At 34.5% G+C, this 25,281-nt stretch overlaps 3 protein-coding genes across 3 annotated transcripts; all 3 read left to right on the top strand.

The window, feature by feature from the left end:
- The first annotated feature begins 646 nt into the window (after positions 1 to 646).
- LOC124355583 (odorant receptor 67c-like) lies at positions 647 to 6,204 on the top strand. Its single transcript, XM_046806745.1, has 6 exons — positions 647 to 1,414; positions 2,173 to 2,228; positions 2,540 to 2,639; positions 4,032 to 4,136; positions 5,140 to 5,298; positions 6,148 to 6,204. Exons 1-6 carry the CDS (start codon positions 647 to 649, stop codon positions 6,202 to 6,204), a joined length of 1,245 nt encoding a protein of 414 aa, XP_046662701.1.
- A 4,948-nt stretch (positions 6,205 to 11,152) lies between these two features.
- On the top strand, positions 11,153 to 18,539 carry LOC124353799 (probable tubulin polyglutamylase TTLL9). The gene is made up of 5 exons (XM_046803798.1): positions 11,153 to 11,392; positions 15,269 to 15,441; positions 16,963 to 17,038; positions 17,464 to 17,570; positions 18,268 to 18,539. The coding sequence occupies exons 1-5, from the start codon at positions 11,297 to 11,299 to the stop codon at positions 18,473 to 18,475; spliced, it is 660 nt and encodes a 219-aa protein (XP_046659754.1). The 5' UTR covers positions 11,153 to 11,296; the 3' UTR covers positions 18,476 to 18,539.
- A 75-nt stretch (positions 18,540 to 18,614) lies between these two features.
- LOC124353798 (probable tubulin polyglutamylase TTLL9) lies at positions 18,615 to 24,681 on the top strand. Its single transcript, XM_046803797.1, has 6 exons — positions 18,615 to 18,778; positions 19,287 to 19,433; positions 20,260 to 20,456; positions 21,603 to 21,716; positions 22,704 to 22,825; positions 24,193 to 24,681. Exons 1-6 carry the CDS (start codon positions 18,644 to 18,646, stop codon positions 24,270 to 24,272), a joined length of 795 nt encoding a protein of 264 aa, XP_046659753.1. The 5' UTR covers positions 18,615 to 18,643; the 3' UTR covers positions 24,273 to 24,681.
- Positions 24,682 to 25,281: the final 600 nt, after the last annotated feature.

Raw genomic sequence — 25,281 nt, forward strand, 5'->3', positions numbered from 1 at the left:
TTTAATTTGGAGGAATGCATGTGAAGCCGTGGGCAATGGCTGGTAGCGTATAAAAAATTGTCTTGAAAAATCAAAAGAATATTAGTAAAACGTATTTTATTCCAAGATTTAAAACTTTAGAATAATGTTTTCTGTGGTAAAGTAATACAGGTTGAAAGGAGATAGAATAGCCAACTTATCAAGTACCAAGTAAAAAATTATATTTTATGTAATTTTCATGAAAATAGGGTCCATAACCTAATAGCTGAAATTCGGACAAGATAGCGATCAACTTCATCATTCCATTTAACACGCATCCCTATCTCTCCTAAAGTTCCATTCCAGGAACTTCGTAACTAACTTTCGTTCGACCTCATCAAATATTACTAAATTACCCAAAAGTCAATAACTCGTTATATTTTCTTACCACGGCACAGAAAATGCGATTCCCGACGTAAAAGAATCAACAAGCTGTTGTAGGTCAAGAAAAGTTATTAATGATAGATTACAGTTGACATTTCTGTCATTAGGAGAAAAGTTTTGAGTTTGTATTGTAAAAAATGCATTACTTCGTTTTACGAGTGGCTTTTAAAATATTGATGTCACGGTTTCGTTACCACAGAATACTAATTATACGCCAAAACCTTTTAATCAGTTGGTCAGCAGAATGCCTCACGACAGCATCGTGATTCTTCGGACCGCCTTCATCCTCGTGGGGGTTCTTCCGGGTGACTGGGACGTCTCCTGGAAGACAGTCACATTCCGGGCTTACTGTGTCATCATGGACCTCTTCTTCCCACTCTTTTGCATTTTTAAATTACTATACAGTATCATGAACAAAGTTTCTGGTCCATCTTTGACGTCATTCCTTGACGAGGAGAATGAAGCGATAATGGCTTTATCACTCACTTTTGAGCGTTTCGCCTACCGGTGGAAGTCACGCGAAATATTGGAGTTTGTAACCAAACTGGGAATGCACCAAGGAGACGGAGAATACGAAGAAAACATCATCAGATTCTATCAGAAGATAACCAATCGGATGAACGCGTTATTTGTCTTCTTGACGTCCGTACTGTGCACAGCGATAACTGCTAATTACCTATCCATTGCCCGACTCGCCGGGTTGCCCAAATTTGAAAACAGCTGTGGCCGTTTCTTTGTGGATATCTGGGTGCCCCAAGTACTTTGCAGGAGTCCCTGGTTTGAAATCACGTTCTTCTACAATGTTTTCATGAGTGGAGCATCAATAGTTATGGCTTACATTTCCCTAGTTGCAGTACCATTGTTGGCCATCCAGATCGCTGGCAAGTTCGAAATTGTTGCTCAAAGATTTCAGTCGAGGTTGTCCTCACTGGCCGATGGAACTGTGGTCGGTGACCATCTGATTCAGAAGAACATCAAAACTACTATTCAACTACACCAGTCCCGTATTAGAGTGAGTTACACTAAATAGTTATAGATAATAATCTAAAGATAGATTTTAGTTTCAGTTTAGATGAAAACGTAAAACGTCACGACCGCGTTTTATAGAAATATTTTTTTCAATTCCTACGCAACTAAAACAATCTGGCTGAAAGTATCTTTTAAAATATTTATGTTTATTTTATTTATAAACTCAATTAATACCAAGAGGATCCATCGGTGCCCTCTACTAATGAATATAGACTTTTCTGAATTACTTATAAAATATTACTTTGAAATGTAATTTGTAAACGTTGCTTCCATAATATCCCAAGATTTCTTTGAAAATACTATAACATTATTTAGTAATATAGTTATAACAGTACAACTCCTTACAAGTACCTTTAATATCAAAATTAATGAAATTAATCGACGAATATTGCATTTATTAGGATAATAAAGATGAGAGTATCATTTTTCATAAGTTGATTAATATATGTTTATTTTGTTTTGCTATTCCACTTTGATTGAACATCGTACTAAAATTATTTGTAGAATATGAATGAACTCTAAATACATTATAAACGTGTAGTTGTAGATAAATTTGTATATAATATTCAGGGTATTCTAGAACTCAGGTATTATTATGAATCTTGAGTTTATCAGTTCACCTTTCTCTTAATGAAACGTCTGAAATCAGATGTTATTACAGACTTGACTCCTGAACTATGGAGCCATGCTTTTCTGAAGAGATCGAAAAAAGTCGCCGACGAACTTGTGGATGTGTTACAGATTCCAGGAGAAGTCTACAACAGCATCAGATTCCAGACGCTGCTGCAAAGAGGGAAGTGAACTGGAGGCAAACTTAAGATTCTACTTCTTCCAAAAACGTAAAAGGATATAAACAAGAATATTATAAAAATGAGAGGAAAAGAGAGATAAGAACCTTGACGGTATCTTCAGACCAGTACATTGTCCAGAAGTCTAGGCTAACTAAGTAATGTTTCGCATTCTAACATAAGTTGTTAATCCAGAATTAATCTAATATATCCACTACAATAACATTCAAATTATATGAAATGTTCATACTCAATATTTTGACTGTTCGTATGGTTTTTTATCAGTAGACCAATAAGTATTGACTTATTTGTACTTCCAGAGCTGCCACGCTGATGAACTCCTCGTTCCACATAATTGTTCTGATCAAGATGGTGTTCATGTCTCTGCCGATGATCGTGGTGTCTCTAGTTATGTCCCAGGTAAGAATATATTTCGCTGTTACGACTCTCTTAGTACACACATAACAAATGTAGTAAAGTGTTGTAGTTGAACTATTTCCATGTTACGTATATTATTTTTTGTAACACTAAATTTGTATGAGCTACCCAGAGGTGTTTTCTGTAATCCCCACAACCTACAACCTTCCTACCTACCTATATAGGGGTTAACAAAACTCTCTTACACAAACTTTAGGATATTGTTCCAAAATTGGCGAAGAAAAGGTGTAAAATAAGATTTTAACTGTTACAGGCACTGCAAAGTTTACATTGTATAAATGTTTAAATTCTCATTATCCACGCATTGCAACTGTTAAAAGCTTGCATCTACATTGTTTCCGACTGTTATCATCTAGATATTTGTAAAAGGGTTTAGAAACGTTTATTATTCTTTAAAGGTTTTCATAATTTTATTAGTTTTTACCGTGTTACACTTTAAAAAAATGCAAATATCCACCATTTTGAAACTAATATAAAATTAATTTTCTCTTAATTTTGGACTGCAGAAAAATAATTTTACCAAATTTCAGTTATATACCTTTTATGGTTTCTCAAATTAAAAAGTTTGCATTCAGTTGGTTCTCTTGGTTCATAGAACAATATCCTAAAGTTTGTGTAGTTTTCTTACACAATGTATAGGAGACCTTGTCTACCCTCAAAGAGCATAAAAATAAGAAAATAATTAAAATAAATATTACTTTTACACATTATTTTTAGTATTTTACATTATTATTACTATTATTAGGCCAATAACTATTTAATAGTAACTCAGGAAAACTTCACTACATAAGGATAAATATTGAGCGTTAAGAAAAGTCGCTCCTAGAAAATTTCTGTTTGATCAGACGGTTACTTTGACTACAATGACTAAAGTACATTGTTTTGTTTAAAACCTTCAACCACAACGCTACCTTTCTTCGTAAACTCTATATAATAATAACTTAGAAAATTAAATAATAAGATGAATAATTAATTCAAATCAAATTTTATATTGTTCATTAACAATACAACACTGCATGTAACATTGTCATAATCATATACGTATCACATTAAATTTATAAAAACTATATTACATGTAATGTTATTTATACATGCCGTTTCAAATTTAATCAGATCCAAATAAAATCACTTAACGTGTCTATTGAAAAATACAATTTATAAACTTACACCGTCAGAGAAAAGCCTTCCAAGAATTCCTTCAAGCTATAACATAGGTTATTCTTCAAGCTGTTCATAAGATTATTATTTACTCATTTTTTAATTATTGAAAAGGTTTTATTAGTGTTTATATACTGTAGACTGGTAGAGCATTAAAATATTTTAGCCCAAGATATGTGGTTGATTTTTAAAAGAATTTTTGTTTGCCTGTTTCAGACGGAGTTTGGAAGTTTCCAGTCTCTGATACACGCCTTGTATTTCACACTTTTGCTGTTTCAACTGTTTTTCTTCTGTTTCGTCGGGGACAAACTTACCGAAAATGTAAGTAGCTAAGAGTGGGAAGTCCGATGAAGAGGAACTCCTATTTCGAGTTACTGTATTAAAGTAGTGATACAATAATTAAGCTAGCTATGGTCTCAATACTGTCTAGAAAAAATATATATACGACGGCACAATATATCTAATTAAACTCGAGTTTCAGAGTACAAAATTAATTATTCTTCAGATTTTATTATAAGTTCTTGATGTTCGTAATGTTGGTATGTAAAATAGAAGGCTTGGATTAATAGCAAGGTAAATTAATTGTTTATTACATGTTTCTGTATAAATTACACAGCAAAATTAAGCCAAGGAGAAAACTTCGTTTTCGGCCAAACAAAGTCTTTCAAAATATTAAATAGCCAAACACTATTTGAAGGCGCTAAGTTATGATATATATTTGTTTTTAAGATAAATTTCTGGTTGAAATTAAAGCTTGAGTGTTACACAACTTTATAATAAATTACATGTACATGTACAATGACTATAAACATACACAGATTTTCTTGGCGTGGCAACAATGCAAATTCCGGATCGGCGTTGGAAATATTCACTTGAGCCAGAAGTGCCGTGAAATACACGGTAAAGCTTACGAAAAGCGTGCGAAACCACGGGAAACAGCTAGTAAAATTATATGTAATGTACCATACATATGATTCCAGTAGCCGGGCAATGTTTCTACACAATCGTTTACACTAATTTTTGTTTATGAGACTGACACTTCTGCCTGATCATGGGCCTAACGTCTATTTACCCTCGTTTGTACCCTCGGTATTCACAAATGTTAACTTTAACTTTGGTACTACTAGCAATATATTTATGATAACTTAATCTAAACCTACTTACAGGGTATATCTACTTTTGATATCGCCTAATAACAAGTAGTAGATAGGGACAGAGCGGCCCTCCTTGGTAATACCAAAATAGTAGTTTGTTAAATTAAATTCGAAACCAAATTAAAAGATTGTTAAATTCTTGTTCCATTTTCATCCTGTGTTACATGCAGAGTCTGAAGGTACAAAGAGCCGTGTACAACAACCAATGGTATACGATGTCACTGGCTAACCAGAAGTTGCTCTTTACCGTGGCTACCAGAGCGGGAAGACCTGCCAAGCTGGAAGTGTGGCCAAACTTCGTACCGGTGTCTCTAGAGAACTTTCTAAACGTATGTATTAGCAAACTCTACTTAAAGGGGTTAATCTTGTACTTAAAACTATACATCGGGTACAAGGGTTGGGTGGTCTTATGTCTCTAGGTATCGAATTCGATACGAACGCCTCATTTGATACCTAGACACCAAGTATGATTTTTTCATAACGAGTGTTAACCCAAAAAATTTGCAAAATTATGCATTACCGCTTTTTACAAACAAAGTGGGATACAGCCTTGTTACTAAACAAGAACAATTTTTACTAAACAAAACTTAAGCTAACGCAAGTGCTACAGTATTCAATGCATGTAGGTAATATACTCGTACCACATTGGAAAGTGGTAGGCTTATAGTAAAGTTGAAGTCAGGTAACGTTGGCACAAACTTCAAATTTCATATTATTGTGCTCGGTTTTTTATTTATTCTACAATTTTATCGTTGCCATCACGGTTACCACAAGACTAATTATAAAAAAAATTCGCTAACGCTCAGTAAAATCCCATGGAATGACATTCACCATTATCGTGTCTGCAGAAGCAAAATATTGCTTTTAAAAAAAAATTAAAACTAATTAAAAAAAATACGCTAAGCCAATAAATATTAGATAAATATAATAGTGATTATTAATGGTTGTATTTGTTTTATATACTATCCTTCGCCATATAATTACAAAGTTCAGTTTCGATTACAATGTGAACGGTGCGTGTGAAAACATCAGGAGTTTTCATGCTGTTTCAAGCTGTTTCTTTGTTTCTTTCCAGGCATTAATATGAGAGGTAAACACTTACATTTGTCCTAGTTTACATGATATTATGAAAGAATATTGACTCATATATCCTGGAGTGTAATTACTGTGTGTTTCAGATATGCCAGTTCACCTACTCTGTGTACTCTGTGTTGGTCGTGACGACGTCGAAGTAGCTCGACTGATCAGCAGTTTGATCTACAATTCACAATACATGTTTGACTTCACAGGAACACAATATCACAGAAAATATAGGATATCACGCTAGAATTGCACAAAATCCCACGCGTAATTGAATAAACTTTAGAATATCAGTATATAGTCGTACTGTATATGTATATTCGTATGTCAATACTGATGACTTGATGAGAAATGAGGTTGTCAAATGGTTCAAGTTGCAATTTTTTCTCTGGTAACGTATATGAGCGACAAATATCGGTTTTGGAACCCCTGACATTCCAAACATTGATTTCAATGCACAAAATAGGCCTGCATGTCCTTCCACCAGCCCAGAGTTACAGCTAGTGATCACACGGATGTCCGACTTACTGAAAATCGATGTGTGGATGTAACTTGTGTAGTCTTGAAACTAACATTTCTCTTCTGACTTAAAGACAAATTGTTATCAGAAGTCAAATTCTTTTCTAACATAAACTTTAATTACTTTCACTATATTTTCAACAGTTATAGCCTAATTACATTTTAATAAAAAAGCACAAATTTCCCTGTAGATTTCTGAAGAATGCTGAATTCAAATGCCATATTAAACTTTTGATTTAAACTAGAACTAGATTTTAATATCTAAAAATGTATTATACTGTTAGACATTATATTTCTCATCAATGCAACAACTATATAAGAATGACATTTATCGTTTACCATTTATCGTTAGTTATCATTTAATCCTTCAATTGGGCAAAAATTATTATTCGCACTTAGACGTCTCACTAACAACAAATATACATACGGGTGTACATAAAGTCCTGCACGGGTATAATATTTTCTGAACGATACCAGATAAATAAATAAGATTTGGTACAATCAATTACTACACCTAAAAATATACTTTTTGAAGGAACTATCAGTTTTTTTCTGTAATATCATGGGGACGTCCCGCAAGGAGTCAGAAGGAAATCTTAAATAGGAGCATAGGTCAATATGGACATCATTTTAAAGGGCTTGTCTAGCAGAGTTTAATGCCGCAAACCGCACTCAAAAAGATTGATCCAGTACAAAAAATGGCGGCTGTTCAAAGATTTTTACTTGGTTACATTTTATTAGTAGCCATAACCCCAGTAAAGCAAAACTGCAAACACAAAAAAATACTGCAGATAACTACTATATTATGCTGGTCAGTTGTACAGAAGTGAATTATGACATTAGTTATCCTCAAGGGTTATAAATTTGGTCCTAATATATTGATAACGGGGAAAACCTGATAACAGTAACAATTAGAAATCTCAGCGACCTATAACGATCGGAAACACTTCCTGTTTTCATAAGGTGTTGAACAGTTCACCCTACAGTTTGTTCTAGAAATTGGCTGCCTCTCGTGAAAGTAGTTATTAAATAAATGGCATGCTTCTTCATGTGATCGTCTGTTATTTCCCGAAACCAACCATCATAAGAAGTGTTATACGTTCACGTTTCGTCAAGCGACATAGTGTAGTTGAAGAACTACAAGCAATACGACAAAACTCTTTTGTACTAAAGCGCGCTGATAAAATGGATGGACAGCACTACTAAAACAAGAAAACTAGAATAGCCTACTATGAATAGACTGGCTAATAGGAAAGTCCTAACTGCGACCCCAAAGATAAGAGATTTCTAATTGTTACTGTTATCAGGTTTTTTCCCCGTTATCAATATATTAGGACCAAAATTTATAACCCTTGAGGATAACTAATGTCATAATTCACTTCTGTACAACTGACCAGCATAATGTAGTAGTTAGCTGCAGTATTTGTTTGGTTGCCAGTTTTTTGCTTTACTGGGGGTTATGGCTACTAATAAAATGTAACCAAGTAAAATCTTTGAACAGCCGCCATTTTGTACTGGATCAATCTTTTTGAGTGCGGTTTGCGGCATTAAACTCTGCTAGACAAGCCCTTTAAAATGATGTCCATATTGACCTATGCTCCTATTTAAGATTTCCTTCTGACTCCTTGCGGGACGTCCCCATGATATTACAGAAAACTGATAGTTCCTTAAAAAATTTGATTTTTAGGTGTAGTATTGATGTACCAAATCTTGTTTATATTTATCTGTTATCGTTCATTTATTTCATTTCATTTATTTTATTTATTTATTTCCACGGCAATCGCCACTTTTACAATACCATTACATACATGTACATGAAATAATCAATAAAACTATAAAATTACAACAACAATATCGAACAATTTAAATGCAAAGACTATAATATATAACAAAGTACTACTAAAAAAGGCGAGTATAAAAACAGAAAAAAAAGGTATAGTTGAAACAGAAATTATAGAGTGCCATATACTAATTTGATGATTTCTTCTCGAAATCTAGCAGGGCTGGTGGCGAAGAAGTCAACAAGATGTCCCATCTCATTTCCGCTGCGTAGAAGTCGAGGTATCGTACTCTGTTGTTGGTAGGTCGTTTGAGTAGTACAGTCTTGCAAAGGTGTCTCGCAGTCTCGTATGCCCAGGAACATGGAAGTAGATTTTGTTGAGTAGTTGCGGGCAATCAATGCTTCCGATGATGATCTTGTGGAGAAAAGATAAGATCATGTATCTTTCTACGAAGCCTCAAGAGGAGCAAGGCCATGCTGTAGTTGATAACCAGCAATTTGGAACATACCATGTAGTGGTGGCCATCTCTGAACCCAGCTGTTCTGACAAGACGATGCTGAACTCTTTCAAGTTGTGTTTTTGAAGTCCTTCTTGGGAAGGTGACCAGATGGAAGAGTTTGTATTCCAGGAGAGGACGAACAAGTGCTTTGTAGAGGATCAGCAGGGCGTCTACTGAAAGATTACGAGTAGAGCGGAAGATAAATCCAAGAGTTGAGTTTGCTCTATTACAGATGTATTGGATGTGCTCAGCAGGGTGAAGAGTTGGTGTTGTGATGACGCCAAGGGTCTTTATTTTAATCTATTCAGAAAATATTATACCCGTGCAGGACTTTATGTACACCCTGTATATATATATATATATAATATATATATATAATATATATATATATATATAAAACATATATATATATATATACATGTATATATGTACATTTATATATACCATACCATATATTTATATACATATATATATATACATGTATATATATATGTACATTTATATATACCATACCATATATATATATATATATATTTATATATATATATATATAATTTCAATAAACATTGAATCCCAAAAAGTAATTGCTCCGCGGGACATTATATATATATATATAATGAACAGTATAATACATTTTTCGACCGTTGAATTCCCGATCACCAGATATTTTTTAGAAAAAAACCATAAATAATTTACATACAAAACAGTTTGTTTAAATAACTGTTATATTTACGTTTGGTTATTGCAGATAGTGATCAAGTAAAACTTTTGCGCTTTTTGCAATGTTCATGCAAATTTTGCAATAGACTACGAAACAAACCATTAATTTCATTATGTTAATATTCTATTTTGAATAAATATATGTATATAACAACCACTGTTTTCTTACCACCCCCCTGATAGTGTTTTTGTTTTAGGCTTATGGACAATCAATTATAAATGTTGATAATTCTAAATGTAGTAATACGAGATCAGAATAAAATCGAAAAGAAAAGGATAATTAATATAGAAAATTGGAAAGGTAATTCACAGTGACAGCATTTTTGTAACAGCGAACCAGAAACTGAAAATATTGATATCATCCAATGTTAATCAAAACATTTCTGTCTTTCAAAAAACGTGTTATCAAAATATATATAATATAACGGCAATATTAACTATAATACAAATATTAATTTTTTAATGTAAATACTAAGACGCGCTTGATGTGTTATTCTTGTTTATAGTGTACTAATGTTGATTTAAGCTGTAATTGAATAAAGTAAATACAATTTTTTTAAGATTTTTATTTTATTTTCTGTATGATATAAACCATATATAGAACGAGCCATTTAACATGAACACTGAAACAGTACTTCTATGGCGCTTTCCTTAAAATACAACAGTCAGCTTATGCAGGTTTCTTAAACAATCCATAACTTATACCAATAACAACATATAACACTAAGTTTTTAACATACAGATATTCCATAATCTGTCCCATTGCACTGTGCTATCATTTGTATCACCTAGTGACCATTCATTTCTAAATTAGTTTGCCACCGTCACATATGCGGCTAGCATCCTATATATTCTTGAAAATGTTAATATGGAATAACATGTTTAAAAAATGTTTGAATCTGTTTTATTCACTTACTACATTATAAGCTATACAATCTTTTTAATAATGCTTTTTACCGCATCTAATAAAACATTTCTGCTGAAAAATGTCAGCAACTCTGTTGTTCTTTCAAATCATCAACAGTGAATAACGACCTATAAACAATATATTCATAATACTTATTCCTAAAATAAAAACAAGAATATAATTTCCAATAATTATTGAACGGGTCAAGGGAAAATTAAAGTCCATAGGGAAATAAGTAGCCAACCTACAACATGAAAATAAGTTTGGGGGAATATAGGGCCAAGCAAAAATAACTTTTTTTAAACTTTTTCCCTGGAGGAAATTATAAACAAGATAAATATGGATTGAAGCCTCAAATACACATTATCATGTTTCCCAAATATAATAAACGAGAGTTTTGTATAACGTATTAAGATTTCTTAAATAAATAAATTACACACAAAGTTATCCGTCTTCTCTTTCAATAAAGTTTTAAAACAAGAATTTAAAACGAAAATATTTAGAGAGAATTTCATCTAAGGGTTCTAAATATCTAATGGTCCAAATATTTTTATTCCAGGAAGTGTTTTATACAGTTTAAATATTAAAAACATTATTAATGCTTACACGACTATGTTAATTTATAATTATGTCATGCGTCAGCTGATTATGAACACTACCTTCATAAATAATCTATATCTTGAGAACAACTGTTCTTCAAAAAACTGTTCTTTGTTCAATATTTATTACTTCACGTTGTTGATTTTATTTTTTACAACGACATTATGCTATTTTGGCAACAGGTAGTCTAAAGTGATAATTAGTAAAATGATGTTTAATTCATGAGTGCTTCGAAATCAGACAGACTCAAGTTCATGATAGACCCCACAATAGCAGTCACAGTAAGGGATGTACTGCTAGCACGTGGTTGGACAGAGGTAAGTTTTATTACATTTTACCAGACTATCTTACTTACATTACGAACCTTTCTAACATGCTACACACCATAATACCATCAAGCGAGCTTTCCTTCCTATTTCAGATTGGTTCAGTATAGAATCCTGCAATACAAATTTCTCTTTGGAGTTCAAGATAAGGTCTTTCTAACTTTAATACTATTCTTGACCATTCAAATACGACTATACATTTTTACAAATAGGAAGCAATATACTAGAATAAGTTTTATTATAGAAATGTCTTTTTATTCCGAAATATTGTCACCACAAATACCATGAGCCACGAATTCCAGAAGCAATTTATTAGTTATGGCTAGTCACTGAATAGTGCCCAATTAAAAAAGGGGGTACTTTGGGATTATACCGACCACACCCAGACATGACTCGTTATTCGACATTTTGCTTTTACTGATTACTAGATTAGCGTAGAACAATATTTCGTCAATATAAAACAGGAATTGTCTTATCGCAAACCCCTCCCCATCCTCAGACAGAGGTCAAAGTCGAGCGGTCTAGTAGATAACGTGATTGCAGAGTCTCGCCGCCCGTTCAGCTGGTGCGTCGCTTTGTTTTACTTCCGTGTTTACCTCTACATTTCTCCAAACACAAAAATTCAACAACAACAAACATTACCAAACTAAAACTAAACTCTTTATTGAAAAAACACTCAAAACTTGTTTTTATTCTTGATCACATTCCGCCACCCAAAATGCGAGTGCCTCCGGCCATCAGCGCGGGCTTCGACAGCACCTTCGGTGCTGCCCCGTGCTGATGTCGACGAAAGAAAAACATCCCTCGAGATAGTACCTATCAGTAAATTATCAAATTCTAGAGGGGCTGATCAGAAATATAAATTGAATTGTAATGGAAAGGCAATTATGTACAGTGCAAATCATGTGATGCCGCGCGGCCTGCCGTAATCGGGATTCTCGAGAAAGATAAGATAACAGCGACAACAATACCGATCACAATACCTGGAAATGCTTGTAAGTTTGTAATTTTGTAATTAAAGAGTTGTTTTTTTCGTTTTATCATGTTTATTTCTATAAATTTATATTTTTGTGTTCTTCATACTGGTGTGGTCGGTATAATCCCAAAGTACCAAAAAGGGTTGTGAAATCTAGGTCAGTCTTCTTGGATTGTTAGAGATTAGAGTAATGCAATTATGCGTCTGCTACGGATAATGTATGTGTACAGTCAAATTTACAGCCGTAATACCCAAAACCTTAAAAGAGGAATTTGGAAATAGTAACGTAAGGTAAAGAAACACTTTATTGTATATAGTTTTTAACGTACAAAAATCTGTAAGATAAGAGGTTGTTATGAATGTCCAGCGTGGTTTTTTCATCGTTCTGGGCTGCTCCGCGGAAAGTGCTTTAAAAAAAACTACACAACTACTGATGACAGCCGACTCAGTACATTCAGACCATGCTAAGAGTAGGAAACTTCAATTTATGTTTACATTGCTACAACTTAATTCCACGTTCACCGTGCAATACGGAGCCATGTTATTGAAACGGCAGTTACCGCGATACTAGTCGTCCTGAAAACATATTTTCTTTATTACAATCTTGACTCATGTGTTTTCATCGTGGTTTATGTTTCATTTTACCCGTTTGTAACAAACTTAATTTTTATTACAACTTTATCTAGATTAAAGTAAATAAAAAGGCACATACAAACATGTGTATTGTACAAACAGTAGTACAAACCTAACCAAGCGCCTTCACTTCGCCGCGAGGACAGTTAACGCAAATTGCATGACACTAAACATGATGTTCCCAGTAAAGTTATAGCATGGCTATTTTCCATTTGACCTGTAATGCAAAACGAACGTGGAACCGGCTACAGCTCCAGTATCACTTCCAATCCAAGTTAGTTGTCCTTTTGTGTGCTCACAAGTTGATGCAACTAACAAGGCATCTTGCATTATTGAAGATACCATGCCATAAAGACGGATCAAAAAATTGTGAGGAACGAATCTTCAGCACTGTCAACAAATCTGTTAAGTACAGTCTTGGTCTTCCAGTTACGGGAAAGGAATTGCTCTTTGACCACTTTCAACTGACACTTAATTCTACCGCATCCAACTCAAATGCTAGTCCAGACTGGAGCAAACATTGAAGCACAGATCACAAGAACAAACACGGAATACCTTGTTGGAAACATGTCTATTTATCAATGCTTCTAGTAAGTTCCAAGCAAACTTGAATATAACGAAACGCGCGAATAATTGGTACCAAACATTATGATCATAGCGCAGGGTCTTTGGTTCAGAATGAATCTTAAGAAGAATCTAAGAATTGTGACGACGTAATCCTTAGTCCAAGCAAAGAGTTGATCGGTAATCTATCCTCCACTGTTGACAAGACTAGTTGAAACTCCTTTGATTTGTTCGAAGTCACCATTTCATTTACAATGGTATCCTTGCATTCGAAATCCACTGAGCATCCTGTGATAAATTTGTAAGATTTATTGTGTGCAACTGGAAGTTTTGCGACACAGAAAATAAAAAATCTCTTATAATGAACCCAACTCCTAGATAACGTTTCATGAGCTGTGCTTTTTTCTTATCGATCTGAAAAGGAAAGGTTATTATGGTCTTTTTCAAGTATTGAACCCAAAGTATCACACAACTAGCAAACCACCTTGTCTCAGAAGAACTCAATCCACTAAACAGAATTTTGCCTGCGATTTTAAGTACATGAAATCTCCCTCCGCTTGGTAGGAATTTCCGTAGCTATGGTACGAAGGGATGATTCAATTTGAATGTTGAGTTTATCTCCAGTTCACCTTCTTTTTATTGCATCGTCTAGTATCTGACGTTGTCTCAGACTTGACCCCTGGAGCTACGTTATGTGTAGAAAATTCTGTTGCTCCACCGTGCTTAGAGATCGTGCCAGATACATCGTATTGCACTCAATTATGAGACTACTGTTCTGTAGTGACATCCCACTTCACCTTGGTGTCTCTGATGTCGAAACGATGTAAAGTCTCGCTTTGAGCTTCTTCGCCGCCGAATTCCTTTGGATCTCTCAGACGAACATGACTCCAGATTCCAGCAGTCAAGTGTGAGACAGCGTTAGATACCAGACGCTGCAGTAAAAGGAAGGTGAGCTGGAGCTAAACTCAACATTCAGATCGATTCTTGTATTCTGTATCCTAAAAGGAAGCGATGTCGGCGAGAAGTAGGCCACTATGTCTCTATTTATTTCTTGTTATTCCACAATATAAGTAGGTTTAGGTTTATCATAAAAGTGTTGATAGTAGTACCGAATTTAAATATGTCCTTAATGAGCAGTCACGTGATTTGAGCTTGAATTGATACTATTTCGAAGGATGTTTTATAGGAGCGATGCCTGCACTGATGGCCAGGGTCATTTCTGATCGTTACTTTCTCTACCTGAGATCATGTCTCAGATCTTCCAAACTTTCAAGGGAAAAGCACTGATCGGAAACGCCCCTGGCCATCAGTCTGGTCTTCGGTGCAACTCTGACGCCACCCCGCACTTCTAGTGAAAAAATAAAACATCTCTCGAAAATAGCACCCAAACAGCATCGATCTTTAGGTGCCGTGCGACTCTCGGGCATTTCCTTAGGTGGTGTGAGATTAGGTACTATGATATTAGGTGCTATGAGAATCGGCCTTATTAGACGGTTAAATTTTAGGTGCTGTTAGATTAGGTGCTGTGAAACCCCACGCCTCCAACCCTCCGCGATTCGAGTGGGGGGGGGGGGTGCATGCGAGGCAACTACATGGCCCTTTAGTCGCATTCCCTAATCGCTAATACTGTAAATCAGAAAAACATTATCGGGATAAAAATAGAAAGTGAGAGGTTTATTTATGTTGGGCCACAGGTAACAAAGGAGGGCAATGATGGCTGCTGGGATGTGTACTGGTGTGACGTGGGCATGACCCGAGAAGCCTTGGAAATGTGCAAACACGGCGGCCACCAACGGGTACCCCACTTCCGCAACAACTCCGAGCTCACCACCAAGAACATGCTCTTCCGCAACATGAAGAGATACAAGTATGGGTATCCACTCTACGAATAGTTTGTAACTTTATAAGTAACACATGGGTTTCAACATTTTTATAAGACTCTCACTTAGCCTCAATGATCCCCTATTCTTTGTTTGAAGTTTGTTTTTGACGATAGAAGGATTCTGAATGAAATAGGTTTTGTTTATTTTAACCTTGTTTGTAATTTTGTGTTAGGTTAGTTATTTACCTGAAGAAGAGATCAGATTGCAGATTTCGAAACGTAGTTTTACTGACTTTTTGTGTCATTGAACGATGGCAAATGTCCGGAAAAATCCTGATACCCTATTGACAGTGCCAGCAAACTTTCTAAAATTCAAGAGTCCAAACAAACTGGGACAACACTTGATAAAGAGGTTTTATTGAACGCTCATGTGAAATATACCTTAATTGATTTACTAAACAATAAGAATATGATTGAATCTATAAAAACCCAGGCCTACATACAGTATTAAAACTGTACAAACAATTCACTAAAATACTATACCAAAACTCTAAATTTTCACTACACTTCTTTTATACACTACATACAACTATTATTTATAAACAATAAAAGAATACATTCAAGAGATGTGAATAATTATCAAACAAAACACTATAGACTAATTGGCGACAGAATAGTAACAATCGATAAATCAGCATGGCAACCAGACGTTTTTCTCTACTTGTCTCGGATATTTCGCCAACAGAGTAAATAAATACTCGTGCATCGGCATAAAAGAACGGTTGGTTAGAGCAGTTCTTCTTTGTTTAGTTATATTTTTCACTATTCCAGACATTAATAATGTGGTAATAAACAATAAATTACCTACGTATTTAAAAATAGTACCTATAAAAAAGTACCTAAAAATATAATCTAAAAATTGATAATAAACATTAAAGAAGCTATTTTCAACGCGTTAGAAATTTTTTGATTTCTAAATGTTGGGAAGTTTTAAGCAATAATTGTATGAATACTATTTTTTTTACTGTCTTTTTAAAAAATCATTCTAAAAGGGATACTTACTCTGATTTTAGATACAACACAAATTTTAGGAATCACAAGAAACTATTTTCGTATTCGGAACTTCCGCGAGGAAAATGTAATCCGGAAATACAAACGTAAAAGCTTATACTTTTATAGTGAAAAGTATAATATAGCTATTTAAACTATAGTATTATAATATGAAATTTTTAATCTTTATATTTCAATTAAATTTCTCCCCGCAAAATGTTCTCTCCAGGTTTTAATGAATCTGAAAATGAAGTTTTTTTTTCATATTTTTACACTACTAACTAGAAAACAACGAACCTTGTTGCCAGAGTTAAATTGATACTGTCATTACTGATCTATTAAAATCTAATATATTCAATAAGATTTTAGATTTAAAAATAGTGTTTCAAATTAATTATAAATTTTTAACATTGCGAATACAAACTGTATACTACATCGAAAATGTAGTTGAGTTCAATTATTTTGTGGTTTTTATTTCTAAAACTTATTATTATTGAAAAATCTGTGTGGTTTCAGACGAACCCTGGTCCAAAATGGTAAAACAAAAGAAGCAGAGTTGTGCGATTGTCTACCAATCATATTTGAATTGCCCGTAAGTAAAGAATGAATGGTTAATTCTCAAAATAGGCTACATTTCTTTAGGGAAGGCTCATGAACAAACAGCTGAGTCTATATCGGAGCGATCTTGACCTTGACGGGATGAAGCATTAAAGACATCCATTTCTAAGGTGGGGGAATCAAAGACTTAAATCATCCCGGGATATTTCACAACTTGCGAGCTCTTCCTTTCGATTCTTGCCCATTCCATATATTAATAGCTCCCAGAAAAGTTGTACTATAAAACAGATTTCAATGTACTGATTTACTTTAATGCCGGGTGGATCTTAAAATTTAGTCGCACTAGGATATCATCTTCAGCAGTTTTAATGATTATAATATTGTTTGCGTTGATATGTTTACTTATTCATAAATTCTTCCATTTACTTCACAGTTCGCTGTTCACACTTCTGTCCACAGGCAGAATACCTCATGTTTGTAGAAGAGTACCGAAAGAGTCCAGGAAACACTTGGATTGTGAAACCTGCCCGTGGAAGCAAAGGAAGAGGAATTTTTCTGTTCCAAAAGTAAGAATTTTGTAAATTCTTAACTCAAAAAGTTGAACAATCTTTGAGGGTTGACAAGAGGGATTATGTTGTATTTCATTGATAGAATTTCTAGTTTCAGTTTTCCAATTGGGATAAATTTAACAAAATACATTCTCGCACTACTTTATCATACAGCATTAAACTATATGCTATGTTTCACCAAGACACTCGCATAGTTGACAGCACACCCTTGCATGTTTTGGCAAAGTGAAAGAATCTAAACTTTAGATGAAAGTTTCTTATTATACAGTAACTGTGATTTATAATAATTTAATCATCTTTCCAAAATCCTAGAGATGATCGATTTTGCAGACTGAGAGACCTGATGGATTGGAGGGAGCAGCAGAGGGGCACAATGCGAGAAGCAAGACAGATTCTGGCTGATCCAGCGATACATTGAGAAACCGTATCTGATTGGCTGGTCATTATTGCAGACTGAGAGACCTGATGGAGTGGAGGGAGCAGCAGAGGGGACAATGCGAGAAGCAAGACAGATTCTGGCTGATCCAGCGATACATTGAGAAACCGTATCTGATTGGCTGGTCATTATTGCAGACTGAGAGACCTGATGGAGTGGAGGGAGCAGCAGAGGGCACAATGCGAGAAGCAAGACAGATTCTGGCTGATCCAGCGATACATTGAGAAACCGTATCTGATTGGCTGGTCATTATTGCAGACTGAGAGACCTGATGGAGTGGAGGGAGCAGCAGAGGGCACAATGTGAGGAGCAAGACAGATTCTGGCTGATCCAGCGATACATTGAGAAACCGTATCTGATTGGCTGGTCATTATTGCAGACTGAGAGACCTGATGGAGTGGAGGGAGCAGCAGAGGGCACAATGCGAGAAGCAAGACAGATTCTGGCTGATCCAGCGATACATTGAGAAACCGTATCTGATTGGCTGGTCATTATTGCAGACTGAGAGACCTGATGGAGTGGAGGGAGCAGCAGAGGGCACAATGTGAGGAGCAAGACAGATTCTGGCTGATCCAGCGATACATTGAGAAACCGTATCTGATTGGCTGGTCATTATTGCAGACTGAGAGACCTGATGGAGTGGAGGGAGCAGCAGAGGGCACAATGTGAGGAGCAAGACAGATTCTGGCTGATCCAGCGATACATTGAGAAACCGTATCTGATTGGGGGGTGCAAGTTCGATCTGAGGATATTTGTGCTTGTTACTTCTGTACGTAACAGTCAATCTAAGTTTTAGTGGTGGTTCAAAATAATAATTGATGCCGTATATTACTATTATACTTGGTAGTAAGATAAAACAATATTCATGAAACCTTCTTTTTCTGCGAGGCTGAGTTGAACGCTCAATTTCGGTATAATTGTGGTACTTTCCGTTATACTAAATAAACATGTCTCAATCACGATACTAAAATTCTCGTGAGCTGTGTACATAATATTGATTTTATGTTAGTTAGTAAGCCGTGAACTTATTGTAAATATTAATATTAACGTATTGCACAATAGATGCTAAAAGTAAATGTGTTACTATCTTTTTTGTTTTTGACGTTTAAAGTCAGTAATAAAGTTGCACGTGCCTAACCCTTCTGATGAAGCAGTTTTTGTTTTGTTAATTAATGTCTAATTAATTTGAAACATCTCTTTGGGATTATTTTATGCCTATACTAGACCTATTTAATATTTGTTGTGAAGTAATTCATCGCCAATATTGTGTCTGATAGTACCAGCCTCTGAGAGCGTGGATGGCTCGGGATGGGTTTGCGCGTATAGCAGGCTCCCAGTACTCCCTGAGCAGTCTACAAGACAACCTGGTGCACCTCACCAATAGTGCCCTGCAGATCTCCGCAGCTGGAGACCCGTGCCGTCAGGTACAAATTGGCAGATCATATTTTATCAGGTTAACCATTTTTATTGTTATCAGGTGTGTCATCACGTAATACAATAGCCAGAGCTATTTCCGATCGGTACTTCTCGACCTCATTTTATCATTTCCCAGATCTTCCAACTTATCCGACGTCAGATCACGTTTAGGAAAGGGGAAAGTACTGATCGGAAATGCCCCTGGCCATCAGTGCGTGTTTTAAGGGGCATGCATATGTTAAAGGAAAAATATCCCTCGAGACAGTACCCAAATTCAAACTCAGATTATGTGAGTGCTCTGTGAGCGTAACATTCTTTATTTCAAAGAACATAGGGGCTGGATTCCTTTTATCGAAAAGGGTCAACTTTACATGTTTTTGATTATGCACTTTTTTCGCGACACCGTTTAGTGAAACACTTTATGAAACATAAATCCATTATTATGAGTTTATTTCCATTAACCATCACTGATATTAATTTATTATTTATTAAATAGTTACCATATATAATTGTTATGAGTCTTTGAGGTTTTGCAAATAAATTTCTCAATCATGATCCAAATTTACTGTGAAACTTGGTAGATGGATTTCGGTTGGTCCAAATGAGAACCCTTTTTGGGTCAAAAAGTCAAAGACAGTTAAGTTTCAAAGGAAGAAAACATCATAAAGAAATTCCTTAGGGGTAATGTTCTGTATGGCCCTTTGATACAGAGTTGTATCGACTTGTTTTTCTGTGGCTTTTCTTTTTCTGCTCCTATGAGCAACTGGGCCACCTGAAACGATGCAATTGGAGATCAGCTTGTTCCACCTGTAATGGACAGTTTGAACGATGCAGGGTTGCAAGTGGAGTATCCACAAACTACGCCACTTCCTCACTGCCCGCCACGGGGCGTCCATGGTGTCTGCGACTTTCGACCTGATGGCACGCCAAGTAGTCTCCAGCCTCTGCAGCGTCCAGAGTAGCGTCGTGCAGAGCAACCACTCCTTCGAGCTGTACGGCTATGACATTCTCCTGGACGAGAAGCTTACTCCGTAAGTTGCCTGCTATCTCTTCTGTCTTTGTCATTAGTCAATTATCATGGAGGAAATGTTATCGTTAAGGAGTTTCAACTGTGTCTAATCTGTCTGGTTTTTCACGGTTTGATTGCGAGACACATATGCAGAAACAAATTATAATAAAAAGGATTCAAAGCTGGAGAGGTTGTGTGTAACTAAGGTAAATGCCGGCGTTCATAAAAATTTTACTGTTTCCCAATGATAGTTTAATCCGTAGGTAGAAACCGTACAAAAATAAGATTTTCAAATCATTTTTGGTTCAAAGAGGTTCAAGCAGAACGCACATTAAACCTATCGTGAGCAGACATGCTTAAAACGAAACAGATTGGTAATGTTTATTCTCTTGCTTGATTACTAAGTGTACTTATATACACGAAAATTTATGTTGAGGTTTATTTGTTGAAGAGAATTACCTGTGTCTGTGAATATGTGAGCCATTTGGCACCTAACCTCTCTTTGAAGATTGAAACGAAAGAGAAGAATATATACGAATTAAACATTTATTTGTCTAAGCATAGTAGCCCAATAAATAATTTTAGATGTCTGCTAAAAAATAAACAAAACTATGGTCTTATATAATATCAAATATTATAAATGGTGGGACATGTAGTAAATTAAATAGATAACTCTATGTATATTTCAGCAAATATTTAATTTTCATTTATTTAAACATTACCGTGTGAAATTTTTATAAAAATTACCATCAATTTGTTTTAATGCCTACGGTTTTGTCTTTTATAAATTGTAGATCAAAGATTTTGAAATTCAAAACGGAGCACATATTGCACACTCAAATGTCGTTCTGGTTCACATAATTGTGTAAGAAAAGCAATACTCTAAATATTTGTTCAACGATGCAACAAACTTTACGGACCCTAAGGAAAATAAATTTGAAATTCGGGTCCTTCTTGCCTCCTACGTTATAATACAACACGGAAGATCAAAGATCGCACCCGCTATACACACAATTCACACTCACTTTTCTTCCTCCCTCCTTTTTGGTCACCTTTTTCTCCACCCAACAATGATGTAAAAAAATATATGCAACGATTTTTAAGGATATAAATCTGAATGAAAATTTAACAATTTTGACAGTTGCACCTGATGTTTCTTCACACCTAGGTGGTTACTGGAGGTGAATGCCTCCCCCACCCTTCTGCCGACCAGTTTGGAGGATTACCAACTCAAATACAACATGATAGAAGATGTCTTCAATATACTGGATATGGAACATAGGTACGCCAATGTTATAGAAGACTTTTTTCAAATATTTACCAACAAATAAAAGGTTTAAAGTAAGAAACAATATGAATATTACTATTTTTAAATATCTGATTTAAGAAAAGCAGTACAAGTAATGTAGCAGTGGTACTTATATCAAATTTAATAATTATCTCTATTCGTTTTGAGCAAAATAAAAGTACGTTTGGATTTTCTGTAAATCAGAGCCAGTAACAGATTCGAATTGTGTAAAACATGCACCAACAACAACAGGCAACTTAGGCACAAAGAACAGAGCTTGGATAGCTAAATGAAAACTAACAATAAGTAAACCCTTATTTTCAATACTTTATTAATCATCTTTCTATCTGAACCTATGCCTTCTCCATTCCTTCAAATATGTCATAACAATATCCATGTCATTGCAATTTGAAAAGTATCTTGCAGTCTTCAAGAAGCGTAGTAAAAAAGTTAAGTAGGTATTTGGTGGATTGTTAAATGATGTATCTATAGCTGTTGCCCACGGTTTTGCACGCTTTTTTCAAAACAGAAGTCCTTATACTACTTAGTAAATGCAAGTAGGAGTAATCCACATATCCACATAGTAAATAGTAATATCCACATAGTAATCCACATATTATGGATTCTTCGGAAATTTTCCAATTATTCAGGTTTTGAATTAAACAAACAAATCCAACAAATTAACTTATTACAAATGTTGATAAAAGACTGAGAAATTGCACAAGATAAACGTTCAAAATATACTCTGTTTATTTCCTAATTTGTTTATTCTATGTTTCTATCATTGCAAAAATGGTTAACAGAAATTTCTTTTAAAGACAAATGTATACATCTTAACTTAGCGCCTTGTGTGTCTGGATATATGTGCTTGGATATTTAATATACGTAATTGCAGTTTATAATGTGCATACGCTTTTGAAACTTTTATATATTTTATATATAGTTTCAGATTGCTTTAATAAATATAATTTGAACTTGTAGGCTCACAGGCATGGAGTTGCGGGTCGGGGGGTTTGACCTCATGTGGAACGATGGACCTGTATACAAGCCGTTCTTGCAGAATATTGCCAACGCTAAAGACGTAGAACTCAACTCTTTCTTGGGTAAATATAAATCTCTTCTTTTACGAAGTTCAATCCTATTCTGTGTTTTGTGCCGACATAGTCTTTTAAGTTTTTTTTTTTTTTATAATTTGCTTTGTATGTCTAAGCGCAGAATTAAACAAGATAAAATTTCATGTAACTCCCGTAATTGTAGCTCTGCTGGTTAGTTTGTGGTTCACATACAAATCCGAGTATTTATACTGTTTGGATACAAGAATAGCGGGCCTTCTTTATGAATGGATCTGTATGTAATAATATCGGGGCATGTTCTCTGTATGCAAATTCGCTATGGCTACTCATGGGTGCTGATGTCTAATGTGCAGCGGTTGGATTTTGTATTTAAAAACTATATCTAAAGGAGAAACTTATAGTTACAAACGTAGCATTCCAGGTTCATACATTTCATGAAGCTTGACTGAAATACTTTAAAAATTATTATACCACTAATTAGGGAAGAAATACTCGTAAGTGCTCAGTAAACTCCAGAAACTAAATGAAACTGAAATTTAATACGTGAGAATCAAAACCACTTTTTGATGTTTATGACGTTTATAGCTCTTCGTGATAAAAACATAAGTAATGTTATGGAGGAATTTGGCAAGAATAGTTGGAAAACATATTGTAGTTGACATAGACATAGTTGAGAGACATGCAGTATGTGGTCCGGTGCTTCATATCACAGAGTTAAAGGCCAAAGAGTCTTTCTTCAGTAAGCCCTTTCTTGGAACTATCATATTAACATTTAAACATTGAACATTATGGGAAGTATCTTAGATCTGCAGTGTATCTTAAACAGATACTATTGCAAAATACAATCAATTGTGAAAAATATTTACCCGCGGCTTCCCACGCAATTTCGCAGGCTTTGCATGTGTATGAGCACTTCTGGTTCGAGTGAATTATATTTCCGATGCCAATGTTGAGTTTGCCTTATAGCCACGATCAAGAAAGTATGTCAAAAGTATATGACGACGTAATTTACTCCGGTCGTATTTTTCTTTTGTGCCATAGCTGCTGACTTCGCTTTATTTCCCCAATTGAAGAAATATATTCAAAAGTATATATTTATGGCCATTGTGATTTATTTTTGTGCCATAGTTTATTTTGCCTTATTTCCCCGATAAAGGAAATTTATAAAAACACAGGTCTGAGAAGCTTACTTCTGCCAAAACACAAGTAAGATTTCTAGCAGTCTTTAAAATTATAGTAAATAGATAGTAACTTTGTCTTTGATATCTAGAATCTTGGATCTGCAATGTATACTACTATTTTAAAATACAGTTAATTAAGTGTGACAAAACATTTATAATTACAATTTTATTATTATTTTGCTTTATTTCCATTTCAATATATTTATATTGTTCCAGGATGTTTAAATGATCGAGATGAAAACTTGAAACAACTTCAGATATTGAAAACGCTTGTATCCAGATGCACACATGACTGATATGTAATAGCATTGTTATACGCAATTGCGATCGTATTAATTTATAATACTTTGAACTTAACCTTATTTATATTACCCCTTATTGAACATTATGTATAATTACTAATTCAATTATTATTTCAATTTTATGTAACTTCATTTTCATACCATTTGTTGTAAAAGACTTCTTACTTCAGATTTTTGATAGTAATTGCTCTAATTATTTGTTGTTTGTTCTGTACATTTGGAAACGGTAATTGTACACCATGTCTATCTTATCTGCCCTACTTCAAAATCAGCAAAATCTAAAGCAAATCTTAAATTGTGACCTCACTAGCTTTTCAGTGAACAATGGAAATAATAATTTATAATTTCAGAATTATGCTTCCATTTTCCACAATGGTAGATGAAATAAATATTTTATTGGAAATCTTGCTTTATTTTAATTTAGAACAAAAATAACATTTATTATTTTAAACCCTATTCAAATAAGTTAAAAACATTGTTTGAGATGGACATGTTTTATTGTTCGAATCCCACTTAACCCCTTATATGCACTTTTCAAAACCAGATGTAGTTTGAAATCAAAGATCTAAACATTTGAGATTTAAATTTATGTCTTTTAATTATGTTTAAATAAATTAAAGTCAGTTTTATTTTTGTATTTTGTGACTGATAACCAACTTTTAGGTTTTTAAAAACCTAGATACATGTTGGATTCATTTTGGGAATTTTTTAACTCAAACTAACGTTTATATAATTTTGAGATTCTAGCTCAATAATGCCATACGTTATATTATGACCCCTATACACATACACCAAACTATCCATAGGAGACTCTTCGCTTACGCTCAGCCAGTTTATTCTTATTAACCTCCATAGGTAAAACAGAATTTTGAGGAGTTTTCTACGTCCATTCCGGAGAGTCTAAGAACTAAGAAATTCTTTTAGTCAAATTTTATTCAAACTTGTTTGGACTCCTTCAAAAACTACTGTAACTTAATTTTTTAATATTTTTTAACCCATGATT

Source organism: Homalodisca vitripennis, chromosome 2, assembly GCF_021130785.1.
Source record: "Homalodisca vitripennis isolate AUS2020 chromosome 2, UT_GWSS_2.1, whole genome shotgun sequence".
NCBI classification, from domain to species: domain Eukaryota; kingdom Metazoa; phylum Arthropoda; class Insecta; order Hemiptera; family Cicadellidae; genus Homalodisca; species Homalodisca vitripennis.